Source organism: Aythya marila, assembly GCF_965140915.1.
Source record: "Aythya marila genome assembly, chromosome: 7".
Classification (NCBI taxonomy): Eukaryota; Metazoa; Chordata; class Aves; order Anseriformes; family Anatidae; genus Aythya; species Aythya marila.
The window spans coordinates 15,991,770-16,009,033 of NC_139048.1; the positions used below are offsets into that span (position 1 = coordinate 15,991,770).

At 36.3% G+C, this 17,264-nt stretch overlaps 1 protein-coding gene across 2 annotated transcripts in view; it reads left to right on the plus strand.

Moving 5' to 3' along the window:
* Window positions 1-17,264, plus strand: part of BTAF1 (B-TFIID TATA-box binding protein associated factor 1) — a 47,777-nt gene that overhangs the window by 11,065 nt on the left and 19,448 nt on the right. Inside the window, exons 3-18 of one of the 2 annotated variants that reach the window (XM_082764494.1) lie at window positions 310-424; window positions 2,540-2,686; window positions 4,944-5,149; window positions 5,405-5,541; window positions 6,756-6,867; window positions 8,065-8,133; window positions 10,697-10,786; window positions 12,308-12,403; window positions 12,650-12,826; window positions 13,396-13,536; window positions 13,668-13,792; window positions 15,068-15,188; window positions 15,263-15,367; window positions 15,658-15,807; window positions 16,449-16,591; window positions 16,761-16,935. In XM_082764494.1, the coding sequence (XP_082620620.1) occupies window positions 310-424; window positions 2,540-2,686; window positions 4,944-5,149; window positions 5,405-5,541; window positions 6,756-6,867; window positions 8,065-8,133; window positions 10,697-10,786; window positions 12,308-12,403; window positions 12,650-12,826; window positions 13,396-13,536; window positions 13,668-13,792; window positions 15,068-15,188; window positions 15,263-15,367; window positions 15,658-15,807; window positions 16,449-16,591; window positions 16,761-16,935 (2,109 nt within the window). The remainder of the gene's footprint in view (window positions 1-309; window positions 425-2,539; window positions 2,687-4,943; window positions 5,150-5,404; window positions 5,542-6,755; window positions 6,868-8,064; window positions 8,134-10,696; window positions 10,787-12,307; window positions 12,404-12,649; window positions 12,827-13,395; window positions 13,537-13,667; window positions 13,793-15,067; window positions 15,189-15,262; window positions 15,368-15,657; window positions 15,808-16,448; window positions 16,592-16,760; window positions 16,936-17,264) is intronic. The other variant, XM_082764495.1, reaches the window with a different exon arrangement.

The window sequence follows — 17,264 nt, forward strand, 5'->3', positions numbered from 1 at the left end:
AAGAAGTTTCAAACTGTGTCTGGTACATGGAGGAAATAGTCTACATCTTATAAAGCAACGGTGAGATTGGCTGATGGAACTAAATATAACTTACAAGTTAATATTAATGTCTGGCTACGGCAAGTGTGAATGATACAGAGAGGGTTGCTCACGGCTCCTCGGTTTGTTTTCTTGGCCTTTGCATTTGTTATTTTGAATCTTGTCTTGATCCATAGCAGTAAAAGTGTGTTATATAGAACTTAACTGATGGATGTTCTAAAAGTGTATTTTAAACAAATCTTGATTTTATTTGTTAATCTTCCTTTAAAGGTGTTAGTGTATTTAAGAAGTACGAATTGGGATACCCGTATTGCAGCTGGCCAGGCTGTTGAAGCAATAGTGAAAAATGTGCCCGAGTGGAATCCAACTCCAAGATCAAAACAAGGTGCTTCTTAAATGAATTATGTAGAGCTTATTGTAGCTTATTATGTAGAGCTTATATATCAGATGCAAACTGTCTATGATACGAGACTTCTTGAGACAGCTGTGCCATTCTGTTTAAAATGAGCCTGCCCTTTTTTTATATGCATGGACTGTAGTAAACCTCTTTGGCTTGAGATATTCATATTCAGTTACAACACGGTGCCTGACCTTTGCTTCTTCTAAGATTCCTGTGCTTCAGCTCTGCACACTCAGAATGCTTTACTGTGTATAATTAAGATGAATAATAACTAGTGAAACAGCAAAACTTCTAACCAGACAAGTTTGTCATGATATTTCTACACACTCCCTTCTTTTCTGTTCCCTTGCTTAAAGCACCTTTTTGAGAGAGGGGAAATGGTGGCTTGCAGGCAGTCTGTTCTGTTTATGCTCACTTTGCATGTGCAACTGTTGCACGATTTTTGTAAACCTTAATCATATTTGCACCCCTCCAACAGGTTTCTCCTCTTCAGCTTGAAGAGTTGCAACCTCTTCAGTCTTTCCTCACAAGACAGCTGCTCTGTCTTTTGGATAACTTTATTTGTCCTTCTCAGTGCTTTTCTTATTCTTGTGTCCTCCTTGAGATGCACAAAACTGCATCTGCATCCCTAGAGTACTGATATTTATAGTAAGTGGCAAAATGCTGTGCTTCATCATGTTTTCAGCGTTCTTCCTGATGATAGCCAGTACTTAAATGGCTGTTCTGTAACTGCCCAGTAAGCTGGTGAATACAGAAACTGACTGTAGTGCCTCCAAAATCTTTGACTGTTTACTCCCAGTTCTGAATTCAGTGTTGTTTAATCATGGCTTAGGTTCTTAATGTTGTACTCTAACTGCCATCTTGTTGCCCATCACTGCTCTGAGAGTCCTTCCTGGATTTCTTGGTGCTAGGGTAACACTGGGTTACTGGAAAGAAAGAGCTTAGTGTCACATACATGCTGAGAGAAGAGTGCGCAGTGAAATCTCCCTTCCGTTGCTAAAGACAAATAGAACTTGTTCCAACATTAATCTCTGAAGGAACTCATGGCTTTTATCTGTTTTTAACCAGCTTTAATCAGCTTTCAATCTGCATAAGGATGTTTTCCCCAACTCTGTAGTAAATTGCTTCCTTCGATTTTTAGTATGAAACCTTGCCAAAAGCTTTGTATGGCTGTTATGTCCAGTAGATTCCCTCTATCCACTTGACGAAGCTCTTTACTGATGTTGATGAGAGGGCTTTTTTCAGGAGTTATGCTGAGTCTTTCCCAGCAAACCATATTTATCTGTGTACTCAGTAGTTTTATTTATAGACTCTACCGTGTATACGTATAATGAAACGTTAACTTCTTCAGGTCTGAAGAAATGTAGGCGTTGCTTATTTTGTACAGTGATCTGTATACAGTTGGACTCATTCTACTGTAAATGAACAAACTTTCATAAATAAGTGTGGGGTGAACCAGTAAACTAAATGCTGTATTTCTTGTAGGTAACAATGGTATTTATAGTGCTAGATGTAATTCAGGATGTGAGCATACTGGGTTATGTAGGCATGGGCAGTTTTTTTGGACACTAAGCTGTGCGTGACTAGGAGCCACAAGACACTAATCTTCAAGAGGGGAGGGAATACTTTGGAAGTGAATTCACAACCAAGAAGTAAGACACCTTGTGAGGAACAGCTCCCTTCTGTATCAGTGTGGAACTGTACTGTACCTGCAGCTGGACTCCTCCCCGGCTCCTGTATCCAGGGTGCCTGGCTGTTGGTCAGACGTGGTGCAGTGTTGGCATGATACTTAACGTTTGAACTATTTGTGAACAATGTGCAGCTCAAACTGCAAGGTGGTCATCTGTGTGCAGAGAAGACCCAGCAGTGCATCGGTGTCCCAAGTTTTTAAAAGCTAAATTTATCAAGGGAAAAATATTAAAAGTTTTTTTCTTTATGAAATGGAATCTTTACATTTTACGAGTCAAAATATTGTGTGCCTGGTGATTCTTTGGGGGAGTGAAAATATTTCTTCCTCTACATAACTCTTATCCTACTTCTGCCAAAACTTTGAACATTTTCATCATGTTTTCCTTAATATTATTTTCAATGTTTGTTTAGATCCAGGATCAGAAAGTCCTATGGAAGATTCACCTTCAACAGATCGGTTGCGCTTTGATAGGTTTGATATAGGTCGATTGTTAAAACATGGTGCATCTCTTCTTGGATCTGCTGGTGCAGAATTTGAAGTCCAGGATGATAAATCAGGTATATCTTTATATTTTACTTGTAAACTAGAGAACTTACTGGTTTGGAGAAGTATGTGGTGTCTCTATTAAAAGTCTAGTCATCCATGGTTTCTCAGGATGCTAGGGAAATAAAAGGAAGAAAATATTGTTCCAACGTGACGGGTTTGTATTACCTTTCTTGAATTAGAGGGTGTTTTTTGGGGGGGGGGGTTGTTTGTATTTTCTTTCTTTGGAATTATTGTGCATGTTGGGAGGAGAGTGGATACCTGAAGGAGTGGGACAGGAAAACTGGTGTTAAAGGCTTCTGTAGAGTTTCTGGAGAATCTTTTTCCTTTTTTTGACATGCAGGAACTATGACCACTTGGATCTTTATTATAACAGTGTTCCCAATATAGCTAGTAGGATGTGTCTTATTGAAAAGCACCAAGGTTTCAAATATAGAGAGTGCATGAAAAATACTGGAATAAAACTGTCGAGGTCAGAAGGTTAAATATTTAAAACCTTCAGTGCATGTTAAGATACTTCAGAGCTATTAATTTCCAAGTCCTTAGAGGAGGTCTGCTCAATTGTTGTACAGAAGGAAATAGTTACTGCTTTGTTTTCTTCCATCCAGTGGCCACTGTCTGCATTCATAGCATAATGCAGGCCTTCCTATAGAGTATATTGTTGGGGCATTCGAATGCTATACAGACATCAGTGTTTATGGTCTTCTAGTGGAAAAGGGGCAGAATAATCTTTTTCTGCAATGAGCATGGGACATTAAGCCAGAGTTACCTGGTATCAGTTAACTTACCATTTCTCTTAGAGATCTTGTTGCTGCTTTTTAATCAGTGTACTCGTAATTTTGGTCTCCTGTAAGCAATGTAGAATATTCATATAGCACCCGTGTGATGATACCTTTTGTTTCAAGTGACTTGCTTGATATCTTTCTGCAACTTTTTAGCTGAGTTGGTTTACATCTGTAAAGTGACATAGAATTATTTTTATCTATAAGATACATACATATATATATGTGTATATATATATATATATATATGTATGTATGTACTTCTCTGCTCTGCTTCCAGTCCATCTTTCAGTTCCTCCACCAAAGGAAATGGTGCTATAGATAAGAATCCACTCTGGCTGCATAGCCCTGATTCACTTATTCCCTGTGCAGTGTACAGAGAAGATCAGGGAGGAACAGAACCCATGGCTTCTGATGCTTACGGCATATTCTGTTGTTTTTTTTTTTGTTTTGTTTTGTTTTGTTTTTTAAGCTTCACTAGTATTTTGTTGTTTGTCATCTTTTATGCTAGGTTAATAAGGTCTTCTACAAATTTCATTTCTTCTAATGAAACCCTACCTGTTCAGAAACAAGTTTTGGTTTGCGTGTAGCAAACTTACTTGGCAGGTTTATTTTAGACAGGCACTGAATTCATCTGTTATTTTTAATATAAATGTGAATACCCCACAAATTCTAGGTGTTAAGTAATTCAAGTATCTGTTTACAGAACATTCTTGAGGTAGTTTCTTTTAACTTTCTAAATGAGCCTCACTTGGCACATGAAGCTTGAGGATTAGTTTATTAACAGAATACAGCACTCTAGGAAAATCATCCTTACACATCAGTCTGCCTTGCAATTGGTAGTTTGGGCAGAAGGAGAGGAGACACTTTAGTCCTGCGCGTGTGGCAAGGAAGAATGTTTCTTTAGAAAACAGGTTCTGATTCAGCTTAACTTAATGCAGAAAATTGGATTGAATGTTATTTGAGGGATTTTATTGGTGGTTCTTATTTCATAGATCTCTGTTTCCCAACAGAAGACAAATGTTTGGAGAACAAAAAGTTAAAATAAAAAATAATAATAATTAAAAAATCAACCTTAAACCTTATCAGAACCCACATGGATGCAAGTTGTGTTTAACAAAGCACTAGTTCTTGAATCAGTTGCTGGATTAATTTAAATGCTAGTTCTCTCCTTTCAAAGTGCACTTTCCTTTAAAAAAAAAAAAAAGTAAAACTTGATTTTTTTTTTTTCTTCTGTAGACCAAGTGTAATTTAATTAATTTCATGGCAGCTACTTTCTGTTTTAAAAATATACTTTAAGGTAATTCTGTATTTTCCACAACAAAAAGGTCTTCCTAGGATCTATGATTGGGTTTGAAATATTTTATTTATGTATTATCTAAATAGAATTTCATTCTGTGACTTCTGGTATTATTTCATTGTGCAAGACTTCACTAATAGATCTGTATGGAAATCTGACACATCTGCCTTTTTAAAAAACTTTTTAAAGGTGAAATTGATCCTAAAGAGCGGATAGCGCGGCAGAGGAAACTGTTACAGAAGAAGCTTGGCTTAGATATGGGTGCTGCAATTGGGATGAATACAGAAGATTTGTTCAATGATGAAGATCTGGACTATTCTCCTTCTTCAGTTTCACTAGTAAACAAACAACCTGTAGGTAAAACCTCGGGCTGTTTGACTGCAAGGAATAATACAGTGGGTTTACTTTATTTCAGCTTATGCAGTTATAACTTCTATATTTTTAATTATGATAATCAACATCTAACATGGTATGCTTTGGCTTCCTGAACTCTTAAGCATCATAGTTCCACATTAGTACTATTTGATGTGAAACTGCTGCTCTGAGTTTCGAATAATGGAGAGCTGGGGAGGTTGAACACAATGTGGGTTTGGGGTTTTTTCAGGACCTTTGTTATAAGAATTGCTGACAATGAATGACTTCTCTTTCAGACTCTTCAGGCTGCTGAGTTAATTGACTCAGAATTTCGAGCTGGTATGAGCAGTAGACAAAAGAATAAAGCCAAAAGAATGGCTAAGCTGTTTGCAAAGCAAAGATCCAGAGATGCAGTGGAAGCTAATGAGAAGAGGTATAATATTGAACTGTTTTGCTCTTTTTTCAGCCAAGCTTGAATTGTAATTTGATTTATCTGTTGACAAACTTCCTACAGTCTTTGCCTCTGTCGTGGTTTAACCCGGCTGGCAGCTAAACACCACACAGCCGTTCGCTCACCCTCCCCCCTCCCTCTCTGGGACGGGGGAGAGAAATGAAAAGCGAAGCCCGTGAGTTGAGATAAAGACAGTTTAATAAGACAGGAAAATAATAACAACAACAATAATAATAATAATAATAGTACTAATAATAATGTGCACAAACAAGTGATGCACAATGCAATTGCTCACCACCCGCTGACTGATGCCCAGCCTAACCCTGAGCAGTCCGGTCCCCCTCCCCCAGCTAGCCACCCCTATATATTGTTTAGCATGACGTCAGATGGTATGGAATACCCCTTTGGCTAGTTTGGGTCACCTGTCCTGGGTCTGTCCCCTCCCAGCTCTTGCTGCACCCCCAGCCTGCCCGTTGGCAGGACAGAGCAAGAAGCTGAGATGTCCTTGGCTCAGTATAAGCACTGCTCTGCAACAATTAAAACATTGGGGTGTTATCAGCACTCTTCTCATCCTAAGCCAAAACATAGCATTCTACCAGCTACTGGGAAGAAAATTAACTCTGTTCTAACTGAAACCAGGACAGCCTCTTAATATTTTATGTGGTAATTGTGTTGATGGTAGAACACAACTGTTGTACTCATTCTCCGTTGACTCTATTAAGAACCTGGCTGTAGAGGAGTCTTGGAATAATGCAATGGTGTAGTTAAAAACTTATGTTTTGTCCCTAATAGTAAATATGTCTTGAGAATAATTCATAAAAATGGGAGAATTATGAAGATGATGATAATGAAAAATCTTAGACATAACTTTCCCATGAATGGTATGTTTTTCATCGCGGTAGTTTAGTGACACATTATTGGACCTTCTGTATTTATAATAAGCAGTAAACAATATTTTTCCTTAGTTTTATTTAAGAATTGCTGTATTTCTTGGAAATGGCTGAAAAGATTGTCAATTTGCCTCCACACTGAATTTTGTTACCCGCAACTGTACCTATTGTGCGTGTTTCAGGTGATAAACTTCTTTATTTTGCATTCTTGCCACACTTTATTGTATCTGAGACTTCAGTTGTAGAAGTAATTGTTTCCCCTAAAGCATACTTTCTGTTCATAAACTTGTATTTGTTCCTTCTCAGCAATGACAGCACTGATGGGGAACCAGAAGAAAAGAGAAGAAAAGTTGCAAATGTTGTCATTAACCAACCTGCCACAGACTCAAAAACACTGGTAGAAAATGCTCCAGAAGAGGTATGATGTGCTGTTCTGCTGTTAGCAAAAATGATCATTCCGTTGTTTAGTAGAGTAACATTAAATAAAACTTCCTTATGCTCCCAAATTCTTTACTGATTTTAGTATTCTGAAAAGGAGTAAACAATGTCATTGCCAACTGTATGTAGTGAAGCTAATGGACTTTGAACTGTGTACAGCATTGACAGGAAAACATGTTTAATCTTCGTAATAGTCTATCCAAGTGAACCTGAGTAGGTGGATTACAGGTGTCAGACCTGGATATTGAACTGTAAAACTGTGCTAAACCCTTAGATAACAAGATCACACAGTCATAAATATTTTGATCTAAATGCTTGTGAGTTATATCTTGAGTAGTTTAAGACTTAAACAATTCCTTAGTCTTAGAAGAAATTTGCATTTGCTTCAATCAGCTGAAAAATTGTTGGAAATGCTATACCTGAATACAAATAGTGCATAAAAGTTTATTTTATAGAGACTTTATCTTGATTAAGTTTGAAGTAAGGTTTTCCAAACACAGCTTAGTAACTAAATTCTTATTTGCATTTTCACAGCACTGTTTTGCATTTATGAAAGATTAATGACAACTGCAGACTGAGTACCTGCTGGTTGTTCGCCTTTTAAATGCTTTATCTTTATGATGGCATGAATTTCCTCATGTTAGTATCATAATTTCTTTTCCAAAGCCTCGTCAACTTCCTTATAAGAAGTTTGGAGGTAGTGGATATACTCCTGGATCTCAGAAACGTGGAATATGTCTTATGAGGTGCTTATTAGGAGTGAGGATGGTGCTTACTACTTGATTATTGACCTAATTAGATTATCTAGTGTAATTTCAAAATGGGATTTGTCTACTACACTTTTTAAAGGCAAAGTTCATAAATTTAGAGAGTTGCTAGAGAGGATATGAGCCTTTAATCTTCTGCCATAGTGTGGTTCAAAAAGGAGACTGGATTCCAGAACTTCAAACTTAATTACCCTAGGGAAGAGGTTACACTGCTACCAGCCAAACTTCACAAAACTTTTAAAATATCCAGTGCCAATCAGCAAAGTTTCTGAAGAGTGGAAGAAGTTATTTTATTTGGTTAAGCTTTGGAGGTGTTTGTTACCTTTGTGTATCTACATAGCATACAGCGTAAGAAATGTTCGCCTGATCCCTTTCTTTGTTAGTCTCATACTTACTTTTTATGAATTTAGGCAAATGAATGGCCTCTCGAAAGTTTTTGTGAAGAGGTGTGCAACGATCTCTTTAACCCTTCCTGGGAGGTAAGACACATACAGTATCTGAAGTCTAAGTTTGAGGAAAAAGTAGATTTAAACAGAAGTACAGAAATCGTATGCTTAGGACTTGAGGATTTTGTTTTAGGTATCAAAAATTATGTACATAGTAAATATAGATGACAAAGTCGAGAGCAATCTGGTTTAGAGAAATTAACTGTTTCTTTCTAAGACTTATTTAAAGGGGAAATAACATGAGAATTTTGGAAATACTGAAATTTGAGCAAAAAAAGTTAAAACAGGCTTGGATTTATCAAGAATTTGTGGAATACTGTGCAATTGTTGCTCACAACAGTGGCATGCATGTTTGTCTAATGTTCAGTTAGAAAAGGGAGAAAAAATCACTTTAACAGTGAGTAGAGTACAAAATTGTTGTTTGTTCCCTTCATTTATAAAAAAAGGAATGTTTAAGTTTTTTTAAAAAAGCTATCTAATACCAACTACAAAAACTATGTATTTGGTTGCCTTGTGAACTTGTTTTCAAGATTCAGAACTGTTCTGCTCATGCTTTTATTCAATCTCCACTATTTTCCACAAACTTTTCTATGAATTCTAAGCAAAAATATGAAGTGGCTGACAGCAGACTTTCTTCCTTGAACAGAAGATGGGAATAACTGTTGTGAACTAACCTCAATTTTGTCATAAGAAAGTTAATCTTTTGAAAGATTAAATATTAGCAGTAACTAACGTGCTTAGGCATTATCTGTATCACAGGTTCAGTGATATCAAGTTGGCTCTGCCTATACTGACCTCAAACTTGGAAACACAGAGATAAGTCATACACAGCCTGTATGATTATTTTGGGCCCAGAAGAAGGGTAATTACGTTCATGTGGCACATCACTGCATCTAAACTAATAAACCTCATCCTATTTGAAAGCAGGCAGTTGAAGTCAAAGTCTGCTTGTCTTCTGAAATTCAGACATTCTTATAGCCTTCTTATTATATTTGATATAGGGCACGCACATCTGAATTAAGGAAGTAGATCAATACAAAATCATTCTTATGATATGTTCTTGATGGAAAAACAGGTTAGACTACCTCAAAATAGATGTTTATAAATGACCCTCTGGCATCTTCTTGCAGTGTCTATAGGCAGCCTAGGTGACTATTTTAGTGCCTAGCTTATAGGCAGGTGAAGTCACATGAGATGAATCCTACTACTGGTATTTCCTTTATACATTTGTCTTTCTTGCTGCTGTTCCATATTTTGAGAAGCTTGAGAAGTTAACTAGCAAAGTGTTACTTTCGGTTTGTGAAAACTAGTTCATAAGCAATCCTGGACTGTATGAACAAGTGATCAACAGTCGAAATAAGTTGAAAAGTTGATTAACAGCTGAAATTTTAAGACTATGCTCTCTGGCTGATCTTTATTGTCTTGCTTATAAATTTTACCAGCAGCTACAAGCTGTGCATATTTCAGTTTGCATTTCACATAAAATACTCTGATACTTAGAGAACCTACCAACCACTCATCTCTAGTTGTTACTATCATGAAACGAAATGCAATAGTTTTCTACTAGCAACAGGCATGTATATCAAATACCCTTTGTTAAAGAAAAAATACAGAATAAGTTCTACGCAAACCTATGTAAAGGCCTCTCAATGAAAACCCAGTTAAAATGTTGCATACACAGAGGTTTAGTGTGCTGGCTTTTCTTGATTAGTCTGTTGTATCCAGTTAGGGATCAAAAATATGAGAAACAGGTATTGTTGTAGCATATCTTTGTACTGCTTTTGTGTAACTTCCAAAATTCTTCCTAGTGCATTCAACTGCTTGGTGGGAACATATATGTGGCTATAATTTTCTTTCTTGTGTCATTTGTTCACTTCTTTTTGTAATGTTTAGCCAATCATGGTAGGTTTGTAAACTATGCAGAAGAGTAATTCTCAGACACTCATTTTGTGGACCCCAGGATACTCACTGGGGGTCTAAATTTTGTTTAATAAATACAAAGTTGACTAAAAATGCTGCTTTCCTTTAGCTTATGAACTTACTATAAATGGTTAATTTGCGAGCAGTCCTTGTGCCTCTTCCTTCTCACAAAGTCAAAAATTGCAATGATTTAGAAACTAACTGCCAGAGCCTATTAGGTAATTCCTGAGATTCATATAAGGTGACTTCATTGATATTTGTTAATCTTTCTCCAAAAACTAGTGTTTTGTAACATAGGGAAGTAAATCTAAATGAAAACTGCCTTTACTGGCTACGTTACTGCAGATATGATAACATTTCTCTGTTAGAAAGTGGAAGCAATTCTTAATTGATTCTGTCCATAAACTGACAAATATTTAATAAATACTAACTTGTCCAAAAACTTGGTTTTTGTAAGTACATCATTTTATCTAATAAGATACTACCTTGTCCACAACTCTGTGGAATACCACTAATTTTACAGCATTGCACGTGTCTCTATTAAGAAAAAAAGATGTTGGGGAAAAAAAAGGTGTTAATGTCAATTATACGGTGTTTTCAGTTAAACAGTGGATTTTTTTTTATCTTCTGTTCCTAAGTATTTTAAAATAATTCACGTTTTATTTCACTTTTCTAGGTTCGACATGGTGCAGGTACTGGACTGAGAGAGATACTTAAAGCTCACGGTAAAAGTGGTGGTAAAATGGGAGACAGCTCTTTAGAAGAGGTGAGTTAAGAAATCAACATGACTGGAAAATTAGATTTAGCAAACTGACTTCTTAAAATACTTAATCTTTGCAGGAGGTGGGTGATATTGTGGGAATATAAACCATGAGATCTGTCTGATCAAAATAATATGGATCAAATCGCTACATCCACTGATGAAATGCTAAATTCCTTTTAAAAAGCCTGTAGAAAACATTCTACTGCATAACCAACCATTAATATGTGGGCTGTGTGTAAATTTATTAAATACTAACTTCCATACTAGAAAAGTATTAGTTACGGGTCATGTTAGAGATGTGCTGAAACAAAATTCACTATTTAAGTTGATTATGTAACTAGGTTCAATGAAGTGTCTTAGGCCATCTGATTTTATTCACTTAAATAGTAAGCTGCATATCAGTCTGGTTACTTTATTATGAGTGGAAGTATTTAAGCAGTTTCTATGTATTTAGAAGGAAAACACCTTTTTAAATTTCTTGACAGTAATAACTTGTTTGCTAATAATGAATCTCATTCAGATTCATACAGAATATTCATACAAAAGCAGCAGGGAAAGCTTATAGTTTAGAGAGTGTTGAAGAATGAGGAGATGTATTTTTCATATGCAGATCAAACTACTTTAGCATGCTTTGTGTATGGGGAAAGCAGGTAGAAGCTGTTATCTTTCCTTGCTTCCATGTGGATTGCGTTTGTTCCATGGAGATTGCGGAGTAATAATAACACATACTGCAATGATAAGATACTCTGATCAGTTTCTTATCTATTTATGGAAAGGGACCGTGTACTCCAGGCTAGCTTCAAAGGCTGCTGTGCATGTTACATGCAAGTTATAATTCTTCGACCTTATATATGAATTCTGCGATACAATCCATAATATGGTGATAATTTTATTAAAATTATAGTTTTCAAGGGAAATGCTGATCTAGTAGGCAAACAATGGAGATGGAGAAAGATGATGTCAGAGTAGTTCCTTTTATAGGGCTTCTGCTCTGGGGTTTGGAGTTACAAAGCTATAGGGCCTCTAATTAACAGATGCCAGAGCCTCAAGACAAGCTCGGGCTAATTACTTTAATCTGGAGGAGACTTGACTGAAATACAAGTTCTTTTCGCTTGGTCTCCCACATCGGAGAAGTCCTGCTTCATAGTTCATGTTTATTTGTAAACATTCTTCAAACGCATTAATTGATTTGCCTGGGACGCATTGACATTACTTTGTACAGATTATCTAAGTGACCTTACCTTTGTGTGTTGCATGGGGATAAAATCATCTGTCTGCCTTACATGGTGCTTTCCAGCCTTTTGATTAAAAGTACTATGTGTACCATTGTGATGTTTGTGATAAGTCAGGGCAGAGCTGAATTAGTGCTGACTATTCTGCCTTGATTATCTGTGCAAGATGACTGTATTCAGTCAATTTAAACATATGCTGGGATTCCTTTTTGATATAAATGTAGTGAATGCAAGCATGTCAGATATCCTCTACGAAAAAATAGTCAGTGTTTGTTTTTTCCTCTTTTTACAGATGATCCAGCAGCATCAGGAGTGGCTGGAAGACTTGGTTATTAGACTTCTTTGTGTGTTTGCATTAGACAGATTTGGAGACTTTGTTTCAGATGAAGTAAGTTGTCTGAATGAACAGGTAGATCAGCAGACTTTGGCAGATTATACTGCAGCAGATCAGCTGTGCTTTGTAGACTGATACTGCATGTGCCTGCTTTAACTGCTATGAGATGCTTACTACAGAGTAATAGATATACAAATTTCACCTCATATAGTAGTTTTGCTCACCTGATTCTACTCATTGATTTATTTTTAAGTCAAATTTCATATTGAAATACCCGTTTCCTCATTTATTTTATCCTAGGTGGTAGCACCAGTACGTGAGACTTGTGCTCAGACTTTGGGAGTAGTATTGAAACATATGAATGAAACTGGAGTTCATAAAACTGTCGATGTTCTCCTGAAGCTGCTTACACAGGAGCAGTGGGAAGTGAGACATGGTGGTCTCTTAGGAATAAAATACGCTCTAGCGGTCCGTCAGGTAATAACCTTCATGACAAATTGTAGAGAGCTTTGGAACAGAAAGCTCTGTTCAGAGATGAGGATGTGCCTGAACAATGCGTTGATATGATAAAACTACTTGTTTGCACTGGATTCTCATGTGGATTAAGATGTGTGACTGCATCTTTATCATCCACGCTGCAGAAATTTGCAGGTTTATATCAACACAGTTGTATTGTTACAACCTTATTAACAGTTACTTGCACAAAACAGATTATAAATAGAGGCTGCACCTGTCTGGTTTTGATCATGCTTTCATATGCGAGGTTAACAGAGCCCTGTGCTACAAGAAGTTTAGTTTATTCATCATATTATTCTGCAAACACTGGGTTTTGCTTACACAAAAACTGAACAAAGTTAAAGTTCATTCAAATTTATAACCTAAGTTTTATTTCATGAATGGTACCTTCAAATATTTAGATTGTATTCTTGGACCTGTGCTTTCTGGTTATATAACAAAGAGGTTTATTCACACACGTAAAGTACATTTTATTTGTTTAGTGCATTATGTGATTTTAAGTTTAAAGATTATTTTGATCGTTTTGGCAGGACATGATCGACACGTTATTGCCTAAAGTGCTACCTGCAATAATTGAAGGTCTCCAAGATCTGGATGATGACGTCCGAGCCGTTGCTGCAGCATCTTTAGTACCAGTAGTGGAAAGCCTGGTCCACCTTCAGTCTCAGAAGGTGACTGAGCTGTTTTCCATTGATTTTTTGATCAAAAATTGTTGCTTTTGGTCTGAGCAAAGAAAATAACATAATTAGCACTTGGATATTTTTCTTCTCTTTTTGTAAACTTTTTCTGCATACTTGTCTAGGTCCCTTTTATTCTTAACACTTTGTGGGATGCACTCCTGGAGTTGGATGACTTGACAGCTTCCACAAACAGTATCATGATCCTTCTTTCTTCCCTTCTGACATATCCTCAGGTCCGCAAGTGCAGGTAACTTTTTAATTAGTATTACTCCAGTAATGTATACAGTATGACTATCACATTATTTTCAGATTGGGATAATCAAAATTGCTTTAAATTACATAGGAGATGCTCAATTTAAATCCGTAGTTTAATTTTACTCTGTCTTTTCCTCAAAGGGAAGGTTAGGACAGTGCTTCTAGTTTAATTCCATTAGTAATAGGCACCAAAATAATTAAAAAGTAATAGATATTGTTTATATGTGACTTTTTTCCCCTCCCTCCTCTGGTTGTATTGGGTATTTCTGTAAAGCATATTAGCCACACTCACATGGTGGCCTTGTCCACAAACATTTGTCTGCTTCTGTTGACAAACTCCAAATAAGTGAGCAAACTATTTACATGAAAACACATGCGCATGCCTGTAGAACATTACTATTAGAACAGTTCTAAAGAAAGCTACAAACTTGAAAATTCACATCAGCAGTACAGTTGATGACTGATGAAAGGTCGATAAAGCAGTAGGTAAACTAAGTTACTGGAATGTTCACTGAAGAAAGCAGGGGAAGATATTAACTGCTTGTCATTATGTATGAATTCTTTTTTGCCCCTTTTTCAGAGGCAAGTGCCTTCCTTCCTTATTTCTTAATATTAACTTTTTTTCTGGAAGATAAATTCTTAATTGCAAAGAGCAGTTATTGTTAGCTTTTTGGAACAGTAAAACCCTTGAAGTTTGAAGACAATGCTGCTGTTCAGGATTGTCAAACTAAAGGAATTGCATGTTAGTATGTTAACATTTTTTATAATATATACATTAAACCTGCAGTATTTGCACTCTAGACATCTCGCCTTTCACATCCTGAATGATTGTCACTGCTGAAATTGTTTTTTGCACAAATACAAAATTAAGAGTAAAGTTCTGTTGCTAACCCCATCTGTAATTCAAAACATACTATGTGTATCAGTTAATGTACAAGTTCACACAAAAAAAAAATAAAAACAAGCTTGGGTCTTAACTCATGCCTAATAATAAATCTAAAACTAAAAATATTTTTTTCCTAAATATTTGAACAAAGGTCTAAGTATAATCTAGGAAACTTCCCCATAAAAACACATGCTTAAATCAGCTAGTGCTTTATACCAGTAAGAAAAACACTCTATGAAAAATAATGATGCTGACTCAAACTATTTAAAATGTTTAAGTTGTAGTCATTTGATCCTTCACTTAAAATTACCCAACATATGTGACAATACTTTTATTTTTTTCCCCTTTTCACTGCATCTTCATCTCTATTTCATGTATTAGCATTCAGCAGTCACTCACAGTGTTGGTCCCACGTGTGTGGCCATTCTTGCATCATACTATATCTTCCGTACGAAAAGCAGCACTGGAAACATTGTTCACACTTCTCTCTACTCAAGACCAGGTAAGAATTGGAGATACTAGGATTTTATTATAGTGCATATTGGAATCTTCTTGATCATGATATTCCTGTTTCAGAGCTCTTCAACATGGCTGACTCCAATTTTGCAAGACATGTTGAGACACATATTTCAATTCTGTATCTTGGAAAGCAACCAAGAAATTCTGGATCTTATTCACAAGGTATCTGTATGACTTATGACCTAGATATATACTGATAGTGTATCTACCTCTTTGTATCCTATGTTCTTTTGTGCCAATAAAGCATAATCTGTTCTTGTTAATTATTTGTAGTCCATCTATGTGATGCAGACTGAAAGGCAGTAGAATACAGAGTGAGCAGAATAGAGTCTGAACAGAAATGGAATAGAGACTGAAAGGGAGCAGAACGGTTCCATCATTTTTATCAACATGTATGTGATCTTACAAAAAACACAAAATTGTCATGATCTGCACTATGTTTCTTTTCCCAGGTATGGCTGGAACTGTTAAATAAGGCATCTGTACAGTATGTGGTTGCAGCTGCTTGTCCGTGGATGGGAGCCTGGCTCTGCTTAATGATGCAGCCATCTCATTTGCCAATTGACTTAAATATGTTGCTAGAAGTAAAAACCAGATCAAAAGTAAGTAAAACGTGACCTCATTAAGTGTTATGGGGAAAACAGGAAAGTGATTACCAGGCACAGTAGTAGAGACGTTTTCTGAAAGTGTTAAGAGGGAAGTAGTGTTGCCTTCCCACAACTGCAAATGTAACTGATGTTGTAGACCCCGGTTCTGTAGAGCAAAATAGTTCTCAAGTCGTCCATGAGAATTCAGAGTTTGGTCATGTAGTATGCTAAATGGGGATCTTGTATTTTACAAGTATTTACTTGGTTCTGTATCTACAGTGATTTCTTCAACAACTGTTCACAGGATTAAGTCTAAAGCATTACTTTATTTCTGAAGAAGATACTGGAAGAGACTTCCTTTTTGCTTTGTGTGGACTGAAGTTGTTAAGTTACGTGTTAAGGATTAGTATTAATTTTCAAGTGAAGGGACAGTATCTTTTGTTTAATGGGACCAAACCAAAGTATTAATGGAGAAGGGATTTATAATAATTAACTACTTTCAGAAGTCTGTTATGGGTTATGTTCTGTTCTGGTTAAATGTTCTGGGTTAGTCCAATTTTTGCAGGGTATGATTAGTATTGGAAATGTTATGGAATATGAATTCATCTTTTCTATTGCTTTATTTACGTTAAACCTTTCCCAACTTTATTCCGCAGGAAAAGGCAGGTACTAAACTGCGTCAAGGTCAAACCCAGAATAAGGAGGTGATTCAGGAATATATTGCTGGGGCAGACAGCATTTCAGAAGATCCAGCAACCAGGGATTATGTTGTCATGCGAGCTCGGATGATGGCAGCAAAGTCAGTTTACTGGAAATCTGAAAAAATATTTAAAAGCGATTTATCTTTTTTTGTTGCACAATGTTTTTGCTATAATCTAATTACATAGACTTTTTGGTATCTTCATTTTGAATCATTAATTGATGATTAATTATAACATTGAAGCAACTGCTATTTCTCCTTTTGTCAGGTTGCTGGGAGCACTCTGCTGTTGTATTTGCGACCCAGGTGTAAATACCGTTACTCAAGAAATAAAGCCAGCTGAATCATTAGCTCAGCTACTGCTCTTCCACTTGAATTCTAAATCTGCCTTGCAGAGGATTAGTGTTGCATTAGTAATCTGCGAGTGGGCAGCCTTGCAAAAGGTAGGATGTTTCTGCAGCAAAAATAAATTTGACTTCACAAACTTAATCCATAGCTCATCATCTGCTACTTCAGCTTGAAATAAAATTTCAGTCTATAAGCTAAAATGGTATTTGTACAGCTAAATGTTAAAATCTTGATAGCTAGACAATGCAGGAATAAATTATGCCACTCTAGTAGCTAAATGCCAACTGTTAGAACTGTGAACAGTAAATGTGTTCACATTTCTTCTACAAATTAGTCTATCCAAAATGCACATTATGAGGTCAATGCTTCCTTTTAACATGACTGTCTTTCCTATGTTCGCGATCACTCCAGTTCTAGTGACATA